The sequence below is a fragment of the Ovis aries genome, chromosome 10 (genome assembly GCF_016772045.2).
Source record: "Ovis aries strain OAR_USU_Benz2616 breed Rambouillet chromosome 10, ARS-UI_Ramb_v3.0, whole genome shotgun sequence".
In the NCBI taxonomy this organism is placed as follows: Eukaryota; Metazoa; Chordata; class Mammalia; order Artiodactyla; family Bovidae; genus Ovis; species Ovis aries.
The window spans coordinates 16220219-16244856 of record NC_056063.1 but is presented as its reverse complement, the minus strand read 5'-3'; the positions used below and the strand labels follow the sequence as shown (position 1 = coordinate 16244856).

General features: G+C 47.6%; 1 protein-coding gene across 1 annotated transcript in view; it reads left to right on the top strand.

The window, feature by feature from the left end:
• SIAH3 (siah E3 ubiquitin protein ligase family member 3) overlaps window positions 1-18849 on the top strand; it is a 70051-nt gene extending 51202 nt beyond the window's left edge. Inside the window, exon 2 of the mRNA XM_027973889.3 lies at window positions 17954-18849. Coding sequence (XP_027829690.1) covers window positions 17954-18637 — 684 coding nt within the window. The 3' untranslated portion in view covers window positions 18638-18849. The remainder of the gene's footprint in view (window positions 1-17953) is intronic.
• Window positions 18850-24638: the final 5789 nt, after the last annotated feature.

The window sequence follows — 24638 nt, the reverse complement described above, 5'->3', positions numbered from 1 at the left end:
TGTGTGTGCTCTGTTGCTAAGTCATGTCCAGCTCTTCAAGATCCAGTGAACTTTAGCCCACCAGGCATACATACAATGTTTAGATATTCATGTTTAAAAGGCATTGAAAAAAGCACCCACCAAAACATTAACAGTGCTACTGACAGGTGGTCTTCCGAGTTTTCTATTTTCTTCTTTATACTGTGCAGAATTTTCTGAAATTTCTTTGATCAGGATACATTTCCTTTTAATCAGAAAAAAAAATCCATAAAAAAAAAGATCCATGATCAACCCATAGTTATCTGGGCTAGAAAAAGAGGACAGTGGTGAGCGGTGTAGGTCATCTAGAAGATGGGAAAAATCTGGAATATGTTACATACATTTTTTTCCCCAGAAGATTTATCTTCCTAATTAGGCTTTGCTCTTTACTTAATATTAGGATTACTTCTAAGTCCCTGAGCTCCCCTGCCAACTAATGAGCTGAACTGGATGGCGAGAAAGAGTCAGCTTGGAATGAAACGAAATATGAGCTGCAGATAATCCACAGGCAGATAATTGAGCTTCAGTTGCACACAGAGGGGGCAGGAACCCCTGGGTGGGCTCAGTTCCCCTGCTTGGAAGCTGGATTCCCAAGGATTGAAACACAGCTTCACTACTGCTAACCCCAAAGTCTTGAAAGACCCTTATCTTTTCTGCTGCTCTAGTCTCCTGGGATGCAAATTGCTAGTGATAACGGTTCTCACGTCCTAGAGCCCAGAGGAGAGTGACGCGTGTAAGGCGCTTTGCACAGGTCCTCGGCAGATGTCTGCCAGGCAATTAAGTGGGGGCATGCCCCTGCCTGATTTGCATCCATATAATACTTTCTTCCAAATGGATTTCACTGTTTAAAACACATTCTAACATAACATCTCCTTCACATCCTCCAGTTGAGGGGCAGGTGCCAACTTTCTCATTTTACAGTCATGGAAATGAAGGCCTGGAAAAAAAAAACAAAAAGAGTTGCTTCTGGTTTTGGAAGGAGTAGAAAAATTGGGAGTACATTGCATTTCTGCAGGAGTCTTGATGGCTACCCACTCCCCATCACACATGGTGGGCAGAGGGGGTGGGGGTGGGGTTTCCACTCTACACCTCGGTTCCTTTCTAAGCCCTCACAAAGACATTTAAGTTTCACTTGGAGATCTGTCTGCAAAGATTTGTGATGATTAGCCAGGAAATTGCTGTTAACTGCTTGGCCAAGTTCAAGTGATGTGGATATGCCAAGTTCCAGTAATGGGGAGAAACTGAAGAAACTCACTCACTCTGACTCCTCATCATGAGGCTGGCACGTTGGCAGTGCTAGGATCGAGGACTTGTCATTCCTATGTTTTATGAAGGAAGGCCTTCCTGCCATCATCAACTTACCTCCCTTCTGAAATATTCTTGGATGTTAGATTCATGGAAGAATTTTTTGGCTGTGGTGGTATAGGGGAAGGGCTGGGGAGGAGGATAAAGTCCTTCCAAACCTGGCTTCCTGCAAGGAATTTATACAGAGATCAGACCCTTAGAGTCTACATGGATTCTAGCTCCTTCCTCATCCCACCCAAGCCCCTTCCTTACCCTCTTTGCTTTTCTTCCCCCCAGTTCTTTCAGCGTGTGCATGCTCAGTGGCTCAGTGGTGTCTGACTCTTTGCGACCCCATGGACTGTAGCCCGCCAGGCTTGTCTGTCCTTGGGATTCTCCAGGCAAGAATACTGGAGTGGGTTGCCATGCCTTCCTCCAGGGAATCTTCCCCACCCAGGGATCGAACCCAAGTCTCTTGCATCTCCTGCATTGCAGGGAGATTCTTTACTGCTTGAGCCATCAGGGAAGCACCCCACCCCCACCACTGGGTTTGACATTAACAGAGGAGGACGCAGAAAGGACAGGGCGGTTTGCTCTCAGCTTCTCTCTTCCCGGGTGGCTCAGATGGTAAAGCGTCTGCCTACAATGCGGGAAACCTGGGTTTGATCCTTGGGTCGGGAAGATCCTCTGGAGAAGGCAATGGCAACCCACTCCAGTACACTTGCCTGGAGAATCCCATGGACGGAGGAGTGTGGTGGGCTACAGTCCATGGGGTCGCAAAGAGTCAGACACGACTGAGTGACTTCACTTTCATTTTCACTTTCTCTCTACAAGACACCACAGAGAGCACACCCTGATCATTTTACAAATCCCTGCCTGACACCTATGAGCACGTGATCCCATTGCTCAGAAAGTCAGCTCTGAGAAGATGGAGACTACAGTGCCCTGTATGCCTCCCACAGCACATACTAATTGCTTAATATAGACTTGTTGAATGAATGGGTGAAGAAATGAATTCACTATGTGACGGCAGCAAGCTCTGGGAATTGGTGATGGACAGGGAAGCCTGGCGTGTTGCAGCCTATGAGGCTGCAAAGAGTGAGACACGACTTAGCAACTGAACAACACGAAGTGTGACGCAGAGCAGCATGGAAATCAACGGGCCTGCTGGAGAGGGTGATATTTGTTCGTTTATGTTTTACTACTTAAAACTCGGAGGAGGAAGCTGCTTCTAAATTCCGACCATGAAAACCCAATTAAACTAAATAGTGGGAAATTACAGGCAGCTATAAAAAAGTGAAGAATTTATTAATTAAAGCTAAACTCTCTCCTAAAAAATGAATTTAAATACTGTGAAAATAAAGAAGATAAACCAACTTCCCACTCTGTGCTTAAAAATTCCCTCAGTGCTCTGCCTTCCCTTCTTCCCCCTCTGCCCCTCCTGGGAAGCAAGTCCATGTTACCAGGCTCTGCCTGGATACTGGGGACCCCGCATGACTGACAGATCAAGTCGTTATCCTGCAGAAGAGGGGAGCCTATTATGAAGGTGCCCTCGAAGTTTGTTAAAGAACCAGAGAGTTAAGAGAAATGTCTGAGACCATTGAGAACCACCTATTTGAGTCCAAGACATGCCCAGTAGGATCTAAGCTGACAGGAAGAGTGCATCTAGCCCCTTGCTCCTCAAACTGTGGTCCATGACCCGGCAGCTTTGAAATCCAGGAATCTCAGTCCTACACACGCCTGCTGAGTCAGAGTCTGCTTTCTCCCAAGATGTCCAGGTCATTCGCATGCGTGCTGCAGTGTCTGAGCTAGACAGGTCCAGCCCCCTCTCAGTGGAGTAGTGAAAGGGGAGTTTTTCTGCTGATGGAACTGCCAGGGATGCGATGGGAGGTTCACACAAGTGCAGGGCATGCACTTGCCCTTCTAGAACATCCCCTGAGAGCGAGGGGAATGATGGGGCAATAGAAAGCCAGCCCAGCCCCCTTCCTGGGGTGACCCTGGGGGGGACCCACGCTGCAGGTGCTGTGCAGGGTTCAACCAGTGTAGCCTACAGAGGGCCCAGCTGGAGTCTGGGGCCCCGTGATCACCTTCCCCTTAGAAGATGGAGTGTTTGGGACTCTGGGAGAAAGTGAGGGAAATGGAACCAAAACGGGACCAATGTTGAAATGCAGCCACGGTGAATTCTAGAAAGAAATACAATTATGGGGACACTTTCAACCGCCTTGAAGTATATCGCACTAATTATCTTAGTGGACACTAATAATCATGTTCCTTAGAGACGCATGGTGACCGTAATAACTCAGAGATGAATATTGGATGAAGAAGTTATTAGGGACTGGCCGGACTGCTCACCCTCCAAGCCCAGCAGGCAGCAATTCTCCTTCCTGCCTTCCCATGTCAGCCCCCTTAAGCCTGAAATTTTTATTAAATATGTACCCAGCGACTGGGAGAGCTTTAGAGTCAATAAAACACCTGCCCCTACCTTGCTCAAGGGAATTGAGTCTGAGCCGTCAGCAGGGGTGAGGAGGGCCTCGCCCCAGAGAGAGGAGACACTCATGCAGCTCTCGGCCCACAGCCAGGGGCGGGTCTCCTCTAGTTCTCAGCCCTGCCCCGGTGTTAGTCTCAGTCCTTAGCCCCTCATCTAGACTCAAGAAAGTGCCTTCTGCTCCCAGGACCAAAGGGCTGGCCCTGCCCATTCCAGGCACGGCTGTGCATCCCTTTAATCCTTTCCTCTAATTTCCAGTCTCCCCGGAGGTGTCAGTTGTGACCCCATCTTCCAAGCCCAAGGGACTGTCACTCCCCGTGGATGCCCAGCGCCTGGCCCTGCTGTAACTCTCATCCTTGTCCTCCAGTCGCCCTAGTTACTAGCATCACAGGCACCCAGATTCACAGAGGAGCAAATGAACACGTGGGAACATAAAAAAAAAGTTTTCTGCCTTAAGGACCGTACAATATGCCCATTTAACAGTGGCCTGGAGACAAGAGCCATTCACACCCATTCCCCCAGGCTCCTTCTTTATTCTTTTATGATACGGATTAAAAATCCGTATTAAAAATCTTAACGGTAAGATTCTTTTTTTTTTTAAGTATTAATTTATTTATTTCTGGCTGAGCTGGGTCTTCATTGCTGCGCACGGGCTTTCTCTAGTGGCAGCGAGCGGGGGCTGCTCTTGCTGCAGAGCCTGGGCTCCAGGGCGCAGGCTCAGTAGTTGTGGCACACGGGCTTAGTGGCTCTGCAGCGTGTGGGATCTTCCCGGACCGGGGATGGAACCCATGTCCCCTGCGTTGGCAGGCAGACTCTTAACCACTGGACTACCAGGGAAGTCCTTCTTTCTTCTTTTCTATTGGTTGCTTGGTTTATGTTTTTTCATGTATAGCAGGCAGTGAAGTACACAAATCTCTAGTACATAACCAGACAGATTTTGACAGATACATGCGTCCAACTGACCACTAAAGCATTTCCAGCCCCACCCCCTCCCAGAGATTCCCTCACGTCTCTTCCTAGTTAATGCATCCCCACACAAACTTCTCACCATAGGTCAACTGTACATGTTTTTGAACTTCATACACAGGGGGTCATTCAGGATGTACTCTTCTGCGTCTAGCTTCTGTTAACCAAGACGCTTCTGAAATGGACCCATAGGTGTAGCAGCCTTTCGTTGTCTTGTGACAGCTAGACAGCGTCCCAGCTTATACAGCAGTGTATCCATTGAAGGCACCCTTAGTGGTTTTCAGATTTCTAGCTACTGTGAATTAATCCTTCTATAAATATCTGTATGTATGTTTGCTGATCTTACTTTGCTCACTTCTGTCAGGGGCTCAGTGTAACCAAAAGGAGCCTGAGATTTTACTCAACTGGTCGGCTCACAAAGTAGCCTACCTGTTTCACTGAGGCTGGCAGAAGACACAACACTCCTGGGTCAGAGATGACAGGCAATTTCTCACCCACAGCAACAGCAGCAGCCAGGATATTTGCATTTTTGCACCAGTTCCTTGAGAGTCAATCCCCAAAGAGTAATTAACACAGAGAAGGCCAAATGACACCCACCCACAGTAGGGTGCATTACAAATGCCCAGGGAATTCTAATTTTTTAAAAAATAATAATTTTGTTTTGGCTGTGCCAGGACTTTGTTGTGGCATGTGGGATCTCTGATTGTTGCCACATGCAGGATCTTTAGTTGCAGCTCACGAACTCTCAGTTGTAGCATGTGGGATCTAGTTCCCTGACCAGGGATCAAACCCAGGCCCCCTGCATTGGGAGCACAGAGTCTTACTGGACCACCAGGAAGTAATTTTTTATAATGGACGGTAAGTATGCTTGCCCTTAGTTCTAGAGGGAGATACAATATCTGAGTCCCAAAGAATGTGAAAGCCGCTCAGTGTTGTCTGACTCTTTGTGACTCCATATACTATACAGCCCGTGGAATTCTCCAGGCCAGAATACTGGAGTGGGTAGCCTTTCCCTTCTCCAGGGGATCTTCCCAACCCAGGGATCGAACCCAGGTCTCCCACATTGCAGGCGGATTCTTTACCAACTGAGCTATCAGGGAAGCCCCATCTGAGTCCCAAGGCTGTAACCAAATCTGTCTTTTGCTCCAGAGGGAAACAATATCTCTCTGTCTTAAGGCTGTTCAGTATACAAACATCCTTGAAAACACAGTCTGAAACAAAGGACACTGAATGCCTGGCTTGCCAGGTGTACAGAAACGCAAGAGTTCAACAGAGAACTGTTTCCCAACAGATGAATGCTGAGAGGTCGAGGTGCTGAGTCAAAGCAGCTGGCTTGTATTTAGCTGTAGCAGATACTGCCCCAAAAGTGGCCCAACGTGACTGTACCAATTTATACTCCCATTAGCAGTGTCTGAGGTTTTACCTGCTCCACTTCCTTGCCCACACATGGTACTGTTGATCTGTTTCATTTAAGCCATCCCAGTGCGGCCATGCCTTTGTTTATTCAGGAACTCTTCCACATAGCAGATGCTTAGAGGTCATTTAAAATGATGGTTCAGATCAACATGAATATTATTGCCTTTACCAAATTTTCATTTGTCAACTATATATTAATAGCCGTATACTAGGTAAGCTGTGGGTAGTACAGGCATGAGGCTCCAGGAAGCAGACACACAGGGCAATCTTCTCTCAGGAAATATATTTTAAAGACGTAGAAAGGGACTTCCTTGGCAGTCCAGCAGTTAAGATTCCACGCTTCCAATGTAGGGGTTGTGGGTTTAATCCCTGGTCGAGGGACTAAGATCCCACATGCCTCGTGGTGCAGCCAAAAAAAGAAAAAAAAAGACATAGAAAGGGAGGAAGAGGCTCTCCCAAGCAGGGAGAGCCTGTCTTAGGGGAGGGCACTGCCTTACGTAATGTCACTTAGGCCCGGCCACCATGGGTGAGAGGCCCTAGGAGAAATGCTCAATCAATGGAGGAGAAAGGAATGAGCTTCTAAGAAGCTGGGGGGACCAATGTGCTCATAGAATTGCCTGAACTTTCCAGCAGCTTTGCACTGCCCCAAATGCTAGCAGATGGTGATGTTCAGTCGCTCAGTCACGTCCAACTCTTTGAAAACCCATGGACTGCAGCATGCCAGGCTTCCCTGTCCTTCAGCATCTCCCAGAGTCTACTGAAACTCATGTCCATTGAGTCGGTGATGCCATCCAACCATCTCATCTTCTGTCACCCCGCCTTCTCCTCCTCAATCTTTCCCAGCATCATGGTCTTTTCCAATGAGTCAGCTCTTCATATCAGGTGGCCAAAGTATTGGAGCTTCAGCTTCAGCATCAGGCCTTCTAATGAACATTCAGGGTGGATTTCCTTTAGGATGGACTGGTTTGATCTCCTTACTGTCCAAGTAGATGATGATAATGAAGAGAATAACGATCAATTATTGAGTACCTCCTATGTTTCAGGCACTCAACTAGGCTCTTTACTTGTATTAAGTTACTCTGTACACTGCAGCCAGCATCCATTGGCTAGTGACGAGATGAAAATATTGAGTAAGAAGCTTTCTACAAGTGCAAACACTGGACTGGAGTGAGAGCTGTCAGGGAGGTTTGAGGGGGCTCTGGAAAGGTTTTGGTGTTTTTAAGATTCCATCCAATTCAGTTATGAGTCTAGAAATTATGTAGAGTGAATTTCCTTAGCTTACATCTTCAGCAGCTAGCAATTCAATAACCATGATAATAATAGTGATGATGGCAATAATGATAATAATATCTTCTTACTCTGGCTTAGGCACTATACAATGTGTTAGGTTGGCCAGAAAATTCACTTGGATTTTTCTGTAACAGGTTATGGATAAGCCCAAATGAACTTTTTGGCCAACCCAATATTTTGTATTTCATTCAGTCCTTACTCCAACCTTATGAGATATTACAATTCCCATCTTATAAAGGAAGAAACAAGAATGGAGAGGTTAATTAATGAGCCCACGGTTTCAGAGCTTTTAATAGCAAAGCCAGGATTCATACCCCGGCGGGTCTGCCTTCAAAAGTGTTTTCTCTTTCCCTGCAGCTCTGTCTTTCCATCCACCCTTGGTCAAACGACACACTTCCTATTTTAGGGGCAGGCTTATCGGAAGGCCCAATTTGCTAAAAATGATTATTGGGAATTAAGTGTGCTGTTGGAAGATGGATTTTCTTTTTTTTTTTTTTTTTTGGTATGTGAAATGACCTGGTTCTCTGCTCTAGATTTATGCAGCTCTGGTGTTAGCCCAGGGATACTGAGCTGACAATCATTCTGGGAAAGACTAGGCTACATCCACATCTGGCTGTAGACATTTCCTGACAGTGAGGCCATTCCCTGTCCCAGTCATCCTAAAGCAAGCCTCAGGGAGGAAACCAGAATTTTGAGCAGAGATCCTAAGCAGACAGAAAGGAAACCCTTGCTTTTATCATCTTGGACCTGGAAGATTTAGAGGAATGCAGATGTGTAGGCATGACTTTCTCAGTGCTGGGAGATTTGGAGACGGACTGGAAGCCAGGACGAGACGGGCCTGAAAGCCATCGTTTTTGCTGTTTAGTCGCTCAGTTGTGTCTGACTCTTTTGTGACCCCACGGACTGAACACACCACTCCCCTAGGCTCCTCTGTCCAAGTGATTTCCCAGGCAAGAATACTGGAGTGGGTTGCAGAGGGAAAAGTTTAAGACCCAAAGGAATGTAACCATTCATTCAAACACAAAAAACAAACAAAAACTGTTATTGAGCTCTTTAAGGTATCTGATAATGTTCTAGAGATACAATAGTGAACACAGCCAAATTCGTAGTCCCAAGAAACTTACATTGCAGTAGGGAAGATTGACAGTATACAAAAAAATGTATGACCTACACACACTATACTATATAGTTGTATAGAACTGAAAAATACTAGGAAGTGAACTAAAGCAGAGTAAGGGGATTGAGAGGGTTTCTTTAACAGTTAAGTGAAGGACAGCCTCAGAGTAGAGGCAGCTGTGGGACAGAGATGTGAATGGAGTGTGGCAGTGAGCCGCGGGGGTATGTGGGATTGTTTCAAGTAAGGGGAATAGACAGTACAAAAACCCTGGGGCAAGCGTGCGGATAGCGTGTTCAAAAAAACAGTAAGAGGTCAATGTGCTTAGGCTGAGTAGCAAATAGGATGCAGAGAAAAAAAAAAAGATGATGCAAAGAATGTGGGGTTTTGTTCTTTGAAGCATAGTTGATTTACAATGTGTTAATTTCAGGTTTACAGCAAAGTGATTCAGTTATGCATATAAGAATATATATATATTCTTTTTCACATTCTTTTCCATTGTAGGTTATTGAGAGGATTGAATATAGTTCCTGCGCTATATAGCAGGTCCTGGCTGTTTATCTATTTCATATACAGTCGTGTATATCTGTTAATCCCAGATTCCCAGTTTATATCTCCTCCTCTCTTTCCTCTTTGGTAACCATAAGTTTGTCTTCTATGTCTGTGAGTCTATTTCTGTTTTAAAAAATAAGCTCATTCTATCACTTTTTTAGATTACATATATATGTGATATCATATATTTGTCTGACTTCCCTTGGTATGGTAATATCTGGCTCCATCTATATTGTTGCAGATGGCATTGTTTCATTTTTTATGACTGAGTAATGTTGCCTTATATATTTAATGTGCTTATATATATATATATACACCACATTTTTTTAACCCACTCATCTGTCTATAGACATTTAAGTTGCTTCTACGTCATGGATACTGTAAACAGTGATGCTATGAACATTGGGCTACAGGTGTGTTTGTGAATTCGAGTTTTCATCTTTTCTGGATATGTGCCCTGGAGCAAGATTGCTGAATCCTATGGTAGCTCTATTTTTAGTTTTTAAAGGACTCTCCATACTGTTTCCATAGTGGCTGCACCAATTTAAATTCTAAAAATGTAGGAGGCTCCCTTTTGCCCACACCCTCTCCAGCATTTATTATTTGTAGACTTTTTTGATGATGGCCATTCTGACCAATGTGATTTCACGGTTTGACTTGCATTTCTCTAAGAATTTGTGAGGCTGAACATTTTTGCGTGTGCTTACTGGCCACCTGTAGGTCTTCTAGAGTATGTTGGTTCTTGATGGCACACACAGGAGTTTGTGTTTCATCCTGACAGGGATGGAAGACCATTAAAAGATTTTGTGATAAAAGTTACAGTCTGCATGAGGCCAAGAATGGATGCAGGAAGACTTGTGTATTCATTTCTTAGGGCTGCCATGCAAATTACCATAAATTAGGTGGCTCAAAATACTAGAACTTCATTTTCAATGGTTCCAGAGGCCAAAATGCTAAAATCGTGTTGTCAACAGGCCCATGCTCCCTCTGCAGGCTGTAGGAGAGAATCCTCCCTTGCCTCTTCTGGTTCTGATGCTCCAGCTGTTCCCTGGCTTGTGGCAGCCCCACTCCAGCCTCCACCACCATCCTCACACAGCTTTCTCCTCTGTTGTCTATGTCTTCTTCCCTTCTGTCTCTTCCAAGAACACTTATCACTGGATTTAGGGCCTCTCTGGATAATGCAGGGTGATCGCCTCTTGAAATCCTTCATTTATTTAGATCTGCAAAGACCCTTTTCTCACAGAAAGTCACATTTACAGTTCCAGGGGTTAGGATGTAGACCTATCTTTTGGGGGTCACCTTTCAACTCAATACAACTAGTTAGGAGGCTGCCACCTTAGCCCAGAAAGGCAGTGAGGCTGACTTGCCTTAGATTGGCGGCAGCCAGATGGAGAGTGGCTGGACTGTATTAGGGTGAGAGCTCAATGGGGAAGAGTCACTCACTCAGCATCTCCAGGAATATTTCTTGGGTACCAACCATATTCCAAGCTCTGCCAGCACTGAGGATACAGCAGGGAAGAAAAGATGCAATGTTCAGGGACCTGAGTTCACATCACAGTCCCGCAGCAAAGCTGGATGCTCAGCCTATCCTGTGTCACAGAGGAACGCAGGGCAGACAGACAGAGGAACACAGGGCAGACAGACAGAGGAACGCAGGGCAGACAGACAGAGGAACGCAGGGCAGACAGACCTGTCCTGGACAGCACAGAACACCGGAAGGAGGAATGCAACTTAGCCAGGCCACGGCGTGCACTGTAGGTGGGCGATGGGGAGGGTAGCGAGCCCAGCTGGAGAGAGCTGAACTTATGGAATGTCTGGTCAAGATGTCTTTAAAGAACCACACAAACAAGGGTGGCATGAGGTCTTGGGGCAGCCTGGCCATCAGCATGTCTCAGACCACCAGGACTAACTGCCACCCACGCACAGCCTGCCAAAGTTGAGTGCTGCTCAAGTTTGCTGAGCAGGGTGCTGCTCAAGTTTGCTTTGACATGTGTAACTGTTTTTAGCAGCCCACCCCCTCCCTTAAGGTGACAGCCCTGATCCTACCTATAGCAACACCAGGCACACGAGCAAAACCGTTGCCCACAACCTGAGGTTGTTCAGATTGGCTGAGATTGTGCTCCTAGCATGCTAAGCCCTGCCCTTGAGTCACCCCGGGGTCCTGAAGTCATCCCATACAGATGCTTACAGTCTTTAGGTAATTAAATCTTAACCTATCAACGGCTCCCTAGAGGCCCTGGAATTCACTTGCTGGCTGCAGATATAAAAATCTGATGACTCCAAAAGTTGCTTTTAAGGAAAGGTCTTTCATCTATATGACTCATAAAACTCATTAGTATGCTCAAAACCCCACGGAGGAAAGGCGGAGTCGGAGAAGAAATAGCGATCCCTCCGCCACTGGTGCGGGATTCCTCCGCTGCGCGGTTTGATCGCAGACCCGCCCCTAACGCTCGCGGGGCTGGAGGCCAAAGAGCCGGCCAACGCCCACACGCTGCGTGTCTGGATATCTCGAAGCCAGAGATCAAGGGAAGCGACTTTTTGAATATGTCGTACCCGCCTGCTTTAATAATTAGCCCTTTGAGATGATCCGGAGACCGCAGTCACCGGCCAGCAGCCTGTCTCACTTTCTTCTTACTGAGGTTTCGTCTTGCATTGCGATGAGTCCCAAGACAGAGGCAAGTGGACACCCCAGGCCCACCCATCCAAGCTCCAGCCAGTCCCCTTACTGGGCACACCTCAGGTCTGCCATTGCCCGCCTTCTGGTACTGGATCCTAGAAATAGCTCAGGCTCCTGGAAGCTGAGTCAAGAGTCCTTGGGTAGGGAATTCTAAGACCCCTGTTATCTGGAGTGTGGCCTAGAAGGGCCAGTTCAGGGTGAGAGGGCCAGTGGGCCCTCATCTTAAAGGGGAGGGAGGAGCTGGGGGCGGGCTGTAATCTTGGGGTGAAGTTGCTTCTTGGTGATTGTTGACAGAAAACGAATGAGGCAGTATGGGGGCATCCAGCCTTCTGTTAGGTCACTGGTCCTAGTGGGGAAAGTGGGTCCAGATCAGTCTAACAGGTGGGCGACGGTCCAGCAGACCAGCCTTCCCAGATGGTAAGAAATCATCTGCTGTGAATAAAGAGGATGCTGAGACTCGGGGAGTAATCGCTGTAGAAAGTAAAAGCAAAGAGAGTGCCTACCTGGCAGGAGAAGTTGCTTCTTCAGCACTGCTATTGTGCTTCCTGTGATGGCAGCTGGACACGAACCAGTGCCTGGACGTGAATCAGGTCCCAGTGTCCCGTCATCGTCGAGTTCTGGGGGAGGAACCACCAGGAGACCAAACTGATAAGTCCACAGCTATCGACTCATGCTCACCCATGTGCACACGCATACACACCCACGTATTTCTACAGGAAAGAAGGGTAGAGGACAGAGCCTCTGACCGAAGGCCAGTGGCCTTTGCACAGATATGCTCCAGGACACGGCTCCAGATACGAACCACTCATTCATCCATTCACTCAAGCAGCAAATACTCACTGAGACTCTGCAGATGCCAGACACTGCACAGTGCTGGCTTTGCCCATCACCAGACCAAACAGGGAGCAAAGTCAAAACAATCCCTACCCTCTTTGACTTCCAAGCTACCTAAAGAGAGAAAGCCACCCACCCTGTGATTTTTCCAAATGAGTTGAAATAAATGCAGTAGTGAACTGTATAGACAGATCTTAACTGCTGCTTGACTTCGCAGGTCAAGGAGGGAGGGAGCATCTCTGTCTTACTAGGGCAGATGGTCTCAAAGACACAAGACCAGCCGGGACCATGGTGGACACCTGCTGGGCGGCCACGGGCCAGGATCCAGGAACTCAAGAAAGGCCCAGGGTGCTTGAGGACTGAGTTATATTTTTGCTCTCACAGTGCTGTCCACATATTTCTTCCCAGCCTCTCATACAGCCAGGGTCTGGATTTATAAGACGATCAGCTTGGTCAGGAGATTTTTGAGACCATAGGTACAGTACCTGTGTAGACACCTGTATGGATACCTTTCACCCCTTTGCACCCACAGACCTTGGTTTTTAAAATCGATCCACCCAAATTTTTATCATCCTCTTTTCACAGTAATAACTCGTTTCCCTCTTCTCTAATTAGTTACGGCATATATGGGGCTTCCTGGTGGTACTAGTAGTAAAGAACCCATCTGCTGATATAAGAGATGCAAGTTCAGTCCCTGGGTTGGGAAGATCCCCTGGAGAAGAGCATGGCAACCCACTCCAGGATTCTTGCCTGGAGAATCCCATGGACAGAAGGCTGCAGTCTGTGGAGCTGCAAAGAGTCAGACATGAGTGAAGCGATTTAGCACACACTCACACATGGCATATATAGCTGAGGACTCAAAGTTTCTGTGTATTTGCTAACCAATGTCTCCTTGCTCAATTTAGATAATTTTGACTGCCAGCAAGAAAAGTTTGTATGTATGTAGTGATCTAACAAGAAAAAGATTCTGATATTCTTAGAGATGGCATCAGACCATGCTAAGTCCTTGACTCAGTGGCTAGATTCAGAAATAGTTATGGAACAAACTCCTGGGTTCATCCTTAAAGTACAGAATTATTCTGAAATGTTTTACCCAATCTTAGTACATCTATTACGCTGATTAACAAACTACTAATTTCACCAATGGAAACCTCTGTGGAAATGTTAATTAGCAGCATCTGGTGTGGATCAGAAATATGGATACTAAGCGAGGCAATTGTAGTCATTATCTCTGAAGTGTGGCCTTTCAGATAAAATGTTAGGTGATCACCTCGAAGTGTGAATTCCTGATTAGGGAATTGACAGCCCCTGGAGTGTAGGTTAAAAATGTACACATTTCTATCACAATCTCTCAACTGAAGCATTTTAAAGAAAATTACAGACATTATCATGCTGCCCACATGAAGATCTCACTCATTCAGTGCTCTAAGTATAACAGTCTGGGGAAAAGCAGCATAAGACACATGTTTGAAGGAAGACAGTCTAGTGGAAATAAAAGCCCCATCGTTGTTTTCTATCTCAGCGTAACTGATTTCTTGACTGTTTGGTGGAAGCTTTTCCAGAGTCCTCCTGGGTTTTGTGTGCACACGTACACTCGTGTTAGGTTTTGAGAGGAGGGGAGGTGAGAAAATGGAATGGGAGACACTAAACCTTCAGCCTTGACCATCCTTCCCAGAAACAGAGGGAGTTTTTAAACACTACAGAGTGGGACCTGGAGCAGATACAATGACTCTTCCGTCTTTGCAGACCTGATGGCCCGGCTAGGTTCTGGCCATGACTGACTGTTTTCCAACGTCCTGGTTGTTGTTGTTCAGTCTCAAGGTCATGTCCGACTATCTGTGACCCGATAGACTGCAGACCACCAGGCTTCTCTGTCCTCCACTATCTTCCAGAGTTTGCTCAAATTCATGTTCATTGACTTGGCGATACTACCTAGCCATCGCATCCTCTGCCACCCCCTCCTCCTTTTGCCTACACTCTTTCCCAGCATCGGGGTCTTTTCCAACATTCTGATACCTGCCCTGAAATATAAGTCCTCCCCATCTTCTCTCCTGTGTGTGAAATACATCGATAGCATTGCTGAAAGTACTGAAAGCTTCACTTCATTAACTCTCATAAATAAGGACATGAGCAAAGTCAAAACCCATGACTGTCATTTAAAATTGGGTGCAAAACCCACCTTCAGCTGAAATGCCTCCATTAGCATGGCACTGTTCCTGGCATCAGGCAGAAGGACAGAGCAGTCCTCCAAATGAGCTCACAGATCAGAGGGAGCAGAGGCTGGAGAAAGGGTCACGGGGTATTTCCAGAGCCAGGTTTCCTCTTTGGACACCAGGAGTTGGAGGGATAGCCATGACCAACCATGGGAGTGTAGCTGATGAAATTAAGGAAGATGTCTTTAAATTCAATTACACCCTCAGTGGAAATGGTCTCACTAATGCTTGCAGAGAGAATTATACCCAGTCCATAAAGCCTAACATTTCTAAACCCAATTTTGCGAGTTATTCTAAAGGTTAATTCAAGATCTCTCTTCCAAATGGCAAGTTAAGGACAGCCAATGGAAGGAAGGCCTCCTCGGACTGACTGAGGGGTTTATCAGCCTGGAAGAGTTCATTAGTTTTAATTAGTGTAATCACTAATGTTGCATTAACAGTTTAGTGAAGGAAAGTAATTACTCATACATCCACTGTATGAGATGGGAAGATTAGAATTCATTTTCCAAAACGATTAGCATTTTGCCAATTAAAAGAATCCCTTCTCCCAGCCAGCGGCCCTGTGACCTCGCTCACCCCGATGATCGTGTATATAAATGAAACAGATTTTGCATCAGGAGAAGGAGCAGGAAGAAATGAAGGATTAAGGCTGTATTTATTCTCAGCACCTTCCCAGGGCACAGCAAGCAAGTGCAGGGGTCTCTGTGAGTTTACGACGTATTTGCATAGTCATTCACTCTGGAATACACCACTGGAGGCTTTGTTACCCTGCAGCAATCAAACAATGGGAAGGCCAGGGGAAGATGAGGCCAGAAGGAAGGAAGGGGAGAGTCTGGGCCGATCATGGCTCGAGTCCAGGGCTTGGACAAGTGCCAGGAATCCACTGTGGCCCCATCTTGAGTGTGAGCTCTACTGCTGGGCTTGGGGCATCACACTGCCCGAGGGGGCTCCCTAAAGCCCTTGGGCCCTCCTACCGATTGCCCCTAGGACTGGGTGCCACCTCCGTGCCCACTCTTTGGCAACATGGTCCAACTGCTCTCCGGCCCTGCTCCTCGCCATCTCTGCCAGATCCCCTAGCAACAGCCACTTGGAACTTCTCATTTCTTAGACATCCCATGTTCTTTCAGATCCAGCTCCTTGGAACCTGTTACTCACAAACCTTTTGCCCGTTTTGTTAGAGCATCGCCCTCCCCACTTCACCGAGAGTAGACAGCCTTCACACTGACCAGAACAGCTACCGCCCCCACTTTGCATGCTCAGAGTCCCTCCCAGCATCCTGCATCCTTGCACTGTGTTATGTTACACTAATCACAATGAGCCGCTGAGACGGGAGCAGGGATCGTACCCTGTTCAGTATTCTCAGCCCATGCCCAGGCGGTGCACGTGTCAGCTGGTTGTGTATACATTTTCATCAGACGGCTTAATGATTGTGGACAGGTATCAGCCCTCCCTACCTCCCCCACATCAGCCTTATCAAAGCCCAGCCGAGGAAGCCCAGTGTGGTGGGATCAAGGAACATCACAAAGGGGACTGAGGCGTCTGCATGCAAGTGGACAGTCCCTCTTCACAAGCACATTTCCAAGGGGAGCTGACCCAGGCTGAGTGCATCTCCCGGGCTTCCTTCTGATTGCATCCAGCCAACAGGAGGCACCAGCAAGAGGCTGGATGGAGGGAGGAAAGGGAGGCCACGGTGTTTGTTCCTAACTCCCTCCTTACTTTGATTTTATATCAATACTGCGTGTGTGCTTGCTAAGCCGCTCCAGCCGTGTCCAACTCTTTGTAACCCTATGGACGGTAGCACACCAGGCCCCTCTGTCCATGGGATTCTCCAGGCAAGAAGACTGGAGTGGGTGGCCATGCCCTCCTCCAGGGGATCTTCCCAACCCAGGGATCGAATCTGCGTCTCTTAACGTGTCCCTGCGTCAGCAGGTGGGTTCTTTACCACTAGTGCCACCTAGGAAGCCTGGTAGTGAGCCCCTCCCTGGTAAGCTGTTCTTTAACAATGAGTCTAAAGCAGGACAGAAGTGTGCCTGGTAGAGCCAAGTCCCAGGAGTCACAGCTGAGACTCCCGCCCTGGGGACCACAGTCCAGCTGCACACAGTCAGTTCTGCATGCCATGCTTGTTTTACAACCCAGAAGGGCACCCCAGATAGTACCAATCCCAGGCAGCACTGGAAGGACAAATTGGTATTTACCGAAATTTTGTTCTAAAAGTAACACTGATGATAAAATTGGGTGGGGGAGAAATCCATTGACCTCCAGTCCCTGCACAAAAATATCAACAATATCAAAAAAGAACAAAAAAATTGATTTCTTTGTTACTTAGGACCATCATAATGCATGCTATTTGAAGGGGGAAATTGCCTGTTTGAGTATCTTATTAAAGAATCAGAAAGGCATAATAAATATTGCATTTTCTTGGACTGAGTTTTCAGAATCTCAACCACCCAAGACATCCACCATGTCCCTCATTTTTTTTAAGTTTTTTTTTGTAATATACTAATACATTTGGAAAGTCTCTTCTTGCAGGAGGAATCTTTTGAAGGAGGTTCTGTTTTCAATTGGGTAAATTTACATTCTCTCCTAAAATGACATGCAGATGTACAGATGTTTCAGCATCTAAATTTGGCAAAATATGCAAAACAATGAATTCGGTCTCATTAACCTATTTGTCAAAGCAGATAATAACAAGTGTTGACAAGGACATGGAGAAATCGGAACCCTCTTACTTGGCTGATGGGAATGTAAAATGTTCTGCCATTTCAGAAAACAGTCTGGCGGTTCTCTCTCTCTCTCTTTTTTTTTTTTTTTTTTCACAAAATATAGCTTTTGTCTACCTGTATCGGTTGGAGACGGAAAGGGCAACCCACTCCAGTATTGTTGCCTGAAAATCCCAAGGACACAGGAGCCTGGTGGGCTAAAGTCCATGGGGTCTGAAAGAGTCAGGCACGACTGAGTTGGTGAATTTGCTTTCCACACTCTGAACCTGCGGGTTGGTGGCGGGTGTGGTGGTGGGGGGGGGAGCGGCGGGTGGGGGGGTGGTCCTCAGCCAGAGAGACTGATCTCACGGCCATGAACCCACTAAGGCTCTTCTCCGTCTCTTACAGTATGTGTCCAGCCGACATGCCGTCACTCAGAGCGCCTCGGAGCCCAGCAGCTACCCGCCTCCGCACGCCCCCCCCCACCACTGCCACCACCACTGCCCCCGCCAGCCCCGACACCGCCTCTGCCACCACGCCCGGCCCCACCACCTGCACCACCAGGAGGCGGGGCCGCCCACCGCGCGGGTGATGCCCTGCCTGTGCCCCTTGTTCTCCTGCCAGTGGGAGGGCCACCTGGAGGTGGTGGTGCCCCACCTCCGGCAGATGCACAGGGTGGACATCCTCCACGGGGCCGACATTGTCTTCCTGGCCACGGACATGCACCTCCCGGCGCCGGCCGACTGGCTCATCATCCACTCCTGCTTCGGCCACCACTTCCTGCTGGTGCTCAGGAAACAGGAGAGGCACGCTGGGCACCCCCAGTTCTTCGCCACCATGATGCTGATCGGGACCCCCACCCAGGCCGACAGCTTCACCTATCGCCTGGAGCTCAACAGAAACCACCGATGTCTCAGGTGGGAGGCCACGCCCCGGTCTATCCTGGAGTGCGTGGACTCGGTCATCACCAACGGGGACTGCCTCGTCATTGGCACCTCGCTGGCCCAGCACTTCTCCGACAACGGCAGCCTGGCCATCGGGATCGCCATCTCCGCGGCCACGGAGATCTGCTCCTCAGAGGCTGAGATGTGAGACAGAGGCCACCGGACACTCGCGTGCGGCCGCCCCTCCACTGAGAAGCTCTGCCTGGGCCCTCAGATCTCCGCGTGCCAGGCCCCGGGCTCCTTTCTATTCTTCTCCCTCCTCCCCTCTTCCTTTTTGTTTTTTTTGTCTCAGGTACTTTGTGGTATCTGGTATCTGTGTGCCACGGGCATTATATTATGTAAACGTCCTGTGATGCAAGACCTTGGTGTGACGTTTGTCCTGATTTGTTGGTGTAGTTTTACAGAACGCTTCTTAATCGGATTCCATCAGAATGGTGATTGCTCGCCACCCCGCAGTTCCCTTCTCTCCTGCTTCTCAAACGAGCCACAGTCACCAAGGTCACGAGGCAGACTCTTGGGGTTGAAAGGAGTCTGAGTGTCCACGTCATTTCCCCCTCCACCTTTTAGTCTGTTTCAGACTGAGCTAACTCTGAAAGGCGTGGAGATAGCAGATTATGGAAGGGGACCTGGCCAGCTCAGGGGTGTGTATTGCAGACCAGCTAGACACAACTCTGCGCCGAGGTTTCCCAGGAACCTCGGGGGCCACGCTGCTTAGACACGAGATGGTATCTCCTCCAGGGTGCAGGGCTGGAGGCACCATCATGCCATGTGTCCTCTGGGTTGATCCTGGGGTTCAGGGGAGCAGGCAAGAGGTTGAACCCTCTTTTGGCAGGCTGCTGTGAGCTTGCCCTCAGCCCAGGCCATTTTTTTCCTGCTCTGAAATCAAAGGCCTCAAGGGTTTGGTGCTTTCTAGAAAACCTCTTTGCCCTTCGTTGAGCAAGTCATAGAAAAGAATGGGCAAGACACAGGGGAAGAGAACCAGCCAAAAAAAGCAAAAGATAAAATTAATCTCCTACCTCTGGGAGGGCATTCTCCCCGGAGAGAGCTTTATTATCAAGTTATCAAATCCATCAGTGTTTTCCCTCGGGGTGGAGTGCTTTTGTATCCAGCAAGGATTCCTCTGTGCTCTCGACAGTTCATAACCAGAACCATGACTCAGCAGCAGACACAAGGAACTCGGAGGGTGCACCTGGTCCTCTGGCCGGAGGCCTGGCCCCATCACTTAGACACCTGGGAGGGTCCTCTTTCCTTTCCTTTCTTCTAAAAGGCCCTGGTGGTCCAGTGGTTAAGACTCTGCGCTTCCAATGCCGGAAGCGTGGGTTCAATTCCTGCTCGGGAAACCAAGATTCCCACAAACCACGTGATACAGCTGAAAAAATAAATACATGAAACATCTGAGGGCCCCATTCAGCACGCAGATGGTATCACTGGCCAGTCTGCATCCGCCACTCTGCTGCAGGGTGAGTGAAGAGGCCGCAAAAACCCACATTGCCTGCAGGTGCGGCGGCTTTCTCTTAATCCGGCTTTCTCTTAATCCGGCTGTCAGAACAATATGCCAACGTCTTGCTGTGGATGTCTCTCGGGTTTTTGAAGAAAGTAAGCGCGTTTAGTCAACGTCGTCTCTTCTAATGGAAGCTGAACCCCTGTAAGTCTTCCCAGCAGGTCTTCTCCTACCTCCTTATCATTTTTGTTCTCTCCTTGGCCACTCCCCAGCCGCACCAGAAGCATGGAACCCCCGAGCCCCACATGATGCTCACTAGTGGACCTTTCGCCAACCAGACATTGCTCTCAGCCCCATACCCTCACCTTGGCCATCTCGGCTGGGTCCTGGCAGGCCTCCCACTGAGGACTTAGTTTCCGGCAATAACTGATCCTGAAACGCAACAGCAACCTTCCCCCAACAATCCTGTGGTCAACCTCCTGCACTGTCAACCTCCAGCTCCAGCTCCAAAAGGGCAGTGCCAGTCCACAGAGGAGTGCATATCGCAGCCCCCTCTACTTACACAGCAACCGCTTGGGCCCGGGAGCTGAGTTTTATTCTCGAAGAGCCCTAAGGAGGCTAATAAACATCATGTTACTGATGGAGGCAGACGCCAGCTCTGCAGCCCCAAGGAAAGAGTTGTGGGTTCCTTTCTCTTAGCACCATCACAGCATCCTACAAGGCGCCAGCATCTCCCGCCAAGAACAGAACAAGCCGAGACTGGTTGGCTCAGGTGGGGAGAGACTGGCTCCTTCCTTTACCCCCAGGCCCTTCCCCAGAACCTAAGACCCTCCCCGCTTGGCTGTTAAGTCTGTTACCTCCGGAAGCTGCGTTCCTTCTCTGGTTCCTGGCCCTCCACCACTTTGAAACATTTGTGTAGCATCACAGGTGCCCAAGATAAACAAACCAAACCTCAGCGAGTGTCTAATTACTGTCCACAGGGCCTTAGGGCTCCTGCAGACATCATCTCTGCCTTCCTGTAGTGCCAAGTTACGTGAGCCAAACTGAGAATAGCGTTAGGTTATTATTAGTGCATACAAGACTGTATTATGAATAAGTGAGCCCAGAAAGGAACTGATATTTTTGGTTCCCAGAAACGGTTTAGACTAAAGGGTAGAGATGTGTTATTGTCATCCATCTACGATGGTCCCAAGAAGGCCTTTGTCTTGATAGCCATGCGTTAGGAATGCAAGAAAAAGGAGCAAACTAAAACCAACGAGCAGGGACAGAATATGGTACCAACACGTGTGCTGTGTTGAGCTTTAGCATCACAAAGGTGCTCCCTCATTTGATTCTTGGGTAAATTCTCATCAGCATCTTTAATATGCTAAAAAAAAAACAGTAGTTCAAAGACATGAAATGACCTTCCCAAGGTCACAACCATGACTTGAACCTGGCCCACTAACTAGAGACTTGGTGTTCTTATGATAGGAAGATGAACCCCAGAGAGTCAGCATGTTCCCACCGCATCTGTGGACTGTGGGCCCCAGGGTCCACTGGCTGTTAGTTCCAGGACCTGGGGGAGCAGGGAGACAGAGTATGAAGAGGCTTTGATTTTAGAGGCATCTCAGCTCAAAGAACTGGTCTACCTGGAAGTGTGGGGAGGGACATGGCAGCAAGGGGGAACCAAAGAGTGGGGTCCTCAGTGGCCTCAGGCCCCACTTCACATCCTATCACCCACTGCAGGCTCCTTGTTTTTAGATTCCCAGGAGTCAGCTCAATGTAGAGCCCTGGGATCTGACTGCCACTTGGGCACCTAGGTGTAAACTTATTACCCACTGTCTAAACAGTACAGTCAGCCCTCTATATCTTCAGGAGTCTGTGTCAGGATAAGCACCCCACCCCCCACCAACGTGCAGATATCAAAATCAATGGATGCTCAAGTACCTCATATAAAATGGCTCAGTACAGTCAAGTCAGAACCCACAGATGTGGGGGACCAGTTTTATTTGCATTTTAAAGTAGGCCTAGAAAGACAGCAGCCCTTCACAGCAAGAAATGAGTTACCAGCATGTGATCTTCAAGCAGGAAGTGTGGTGAGAAGGACATCCCAGCCTAGAGGCTGAGTTTACACAAATGGTCCGTGTACAGTGGAGTCAGACCATGCAAGGAAGATTGCCTTAATTATCCTTCTCTGCATGCACTTGCATCTAGGGTAGATCCCATCACCACCTGTGGAGACTGTGGACTTTTAGAAATTGATCAGGTTAATTACAGTGGTACTCATGGCTACCACTTATTGAGGGTTTATTATGTAGCTTAGTGGGCTAAGAACTTTGAGCATATTACCTTATTTAATCTCCATTACAACTGTGTGAGGGCTTCCCCGGTGGCACTATGGCAAAGAACCCACCTGCCAATGCAGAAGAGGTAAGAGATGCCAGTTTAATCCCTGGGTCAGGAAGATCCCCTGGAGAAGGAAATGGCAGCTCACTCCAGTATTCTTACCTGGAGAATCCCATGGACAGAGGAACCTAGCATGCTACAGTCCATAGGGTCGCAAAGGGTCAGACATGACTGAAGCAATTTAGCACGCACACCCACAACCGTATAAAGCAGATACTATTATTTCACCCATGAGAAACCTAAGCAAAGAGGGGTTGAAAGTGAAGTGAAAGTGAAGTCGCTCAGTCGTGTCCGACTCTTGCGACCCCGTGGACTGTAGCCCACCAGGCTCCTCTGTCCATGGGATTCTCCAGGCAAGAATACTGGAGTGAGTTGCCATTTCCTTCTCCAGGGGATCTTCCCGACTGTTTAAGGTCACAGAGCTAGCAAATGGTACAGAGGGTACTGGAATTCAGTGTGTCTTGCCCCAAAGTCCTGGCTTCGGACCAATACCAACTATGACATTTCTAGGAATTTATGGACCCACGGCTCAGAAGGGCCAGGCATAAAGTCTGAATGGCATGGAGGCCTTCCAGTACTTTAGGATTAAAATACACCCTTTCATTTCTCCCTTTACTCCATCTTTTCCCAGACCAAGACAGAGTGGTATGTTCGAGCTGGCTTGTGTAACAGTTGTTAAATTTTTTAGGAATTTTACAAACTGTTAAGCATAGCCACGATTAAAAATTAAACTATATAAATTTACAGTTAAGTTCTATTAAAACAAAAGTAATAAATACTCAAAACTCATCACTTCCTAATTATTTCACTATTCTTCTTTTCCATGCTCTTGAGATTATTTACCTTGATCACACATGTATGGTGAACATGGTATATAATGATGTGCTACCATCCCCATGTTTGGTGATCTCATGGGAACAGCTTAAAACTGGCTGTGGTGGCAGTGTTTATATCATGGAAATTGGCAGTGCTATAAGCCAAGGTGTTTCCCACTTGAAGAACTAATCATCAAACCTTTACCAGCACGATCACTGCATGGACAGTTCTGATGCGTACACCAGGATAGGGAAAAGGGATTCTGGGAGGAGAAATCAGATCCCAGGGGCCACAGTGACAGGACAGAAATGACAGCCAAGCCAGCCAAGTAGCAAATTATTGGGAAGGCGCAAATTGTTTTGGAGAAGGGAGTCTGAGGCTTTAAAGCAGCTTCCAGGGCATTCCCTTCCCTATTCCAGATCCTTCCCTATTGTAGTTAGTGTGGAAAGTTCTATCTGATGACTTTCATGGAAAAATTATGCCTCACAAAACCAGCCTGTTGGCAATCCCAGTCCTAAAGAGAAGACCCAACTCTACAAAAGTACAGTCTCTCGTTACTTGTTCTTATTGGTCATCTCTCTTACTCCATATGTAGACCAAAGCCTAAAGAAATACTTCACTTTGCAACAAGAGGTTGAAAATACCCCACCATCTGAGAATAACACAGTGGGCAGCAACTATAACATGGCATAACACGCGTGAATGCGAAAACAGGACCCTCATGCACGAGGCTGAGGAACTAAGAGGGAACAGGTCAGAGGATGTCACATGAAGAATGGAGCCCAGTGCTAATCTAGCTTAATCTGGCTACTTCACTGCTACCCAACAAGGACTCCGTTCACAATTCACAGTCTACCCAGGCCAGCACGCTTTTCACATTAAGGCCTGGTTCCCACTAGGATAAAAGTCACAGTGAAACTCCAGAGTACCTGGTAAGAGGCAGAATCTCCAAGGCCAATAGTGAATCAGTGACTCTGATCCCAGAGGCTTCAGTGTAAGGGAAAGAAGGGAGGCTTGTTGAAGCTTCCACTTGGATGCAATTTCTGGCGGAAGGGGAAGGGATCATGGTTGGGACATCAAAGAATTATGTTTTGATTAAAGTTCAGCTACAAACAGCATCAAGAGCAGAGTCTCCTAGTAGATTGTTAGATCTTCAGATGATTTTATCTGAAGATTTGCTTAAGAATTGCTGAGCTCTCCATTGTGTTAACCTGGAGAACAGCCAGCCAAGAAATACTTCGCTGTAACAAGATCCAAACAATCTGTTGTAGATAAGCATTGATTTTCCCCCCCAAATCAGATTACTACATAGGTTATCTACATGGCTTAGAGTTTGCCTTTTCTAATATAGTATAGCATATAAAATACTATACTATAAATATTCCTCTCCCCTTTTTAACCTTTTTTTGGGGTACTGAGATGAGAGAGACAGAAAGGAAATCAAGGATCATTTTACTTGACCTAAATTGATGTTTATGTAATTTTCTAGGCTTTCTTATGATGTTAG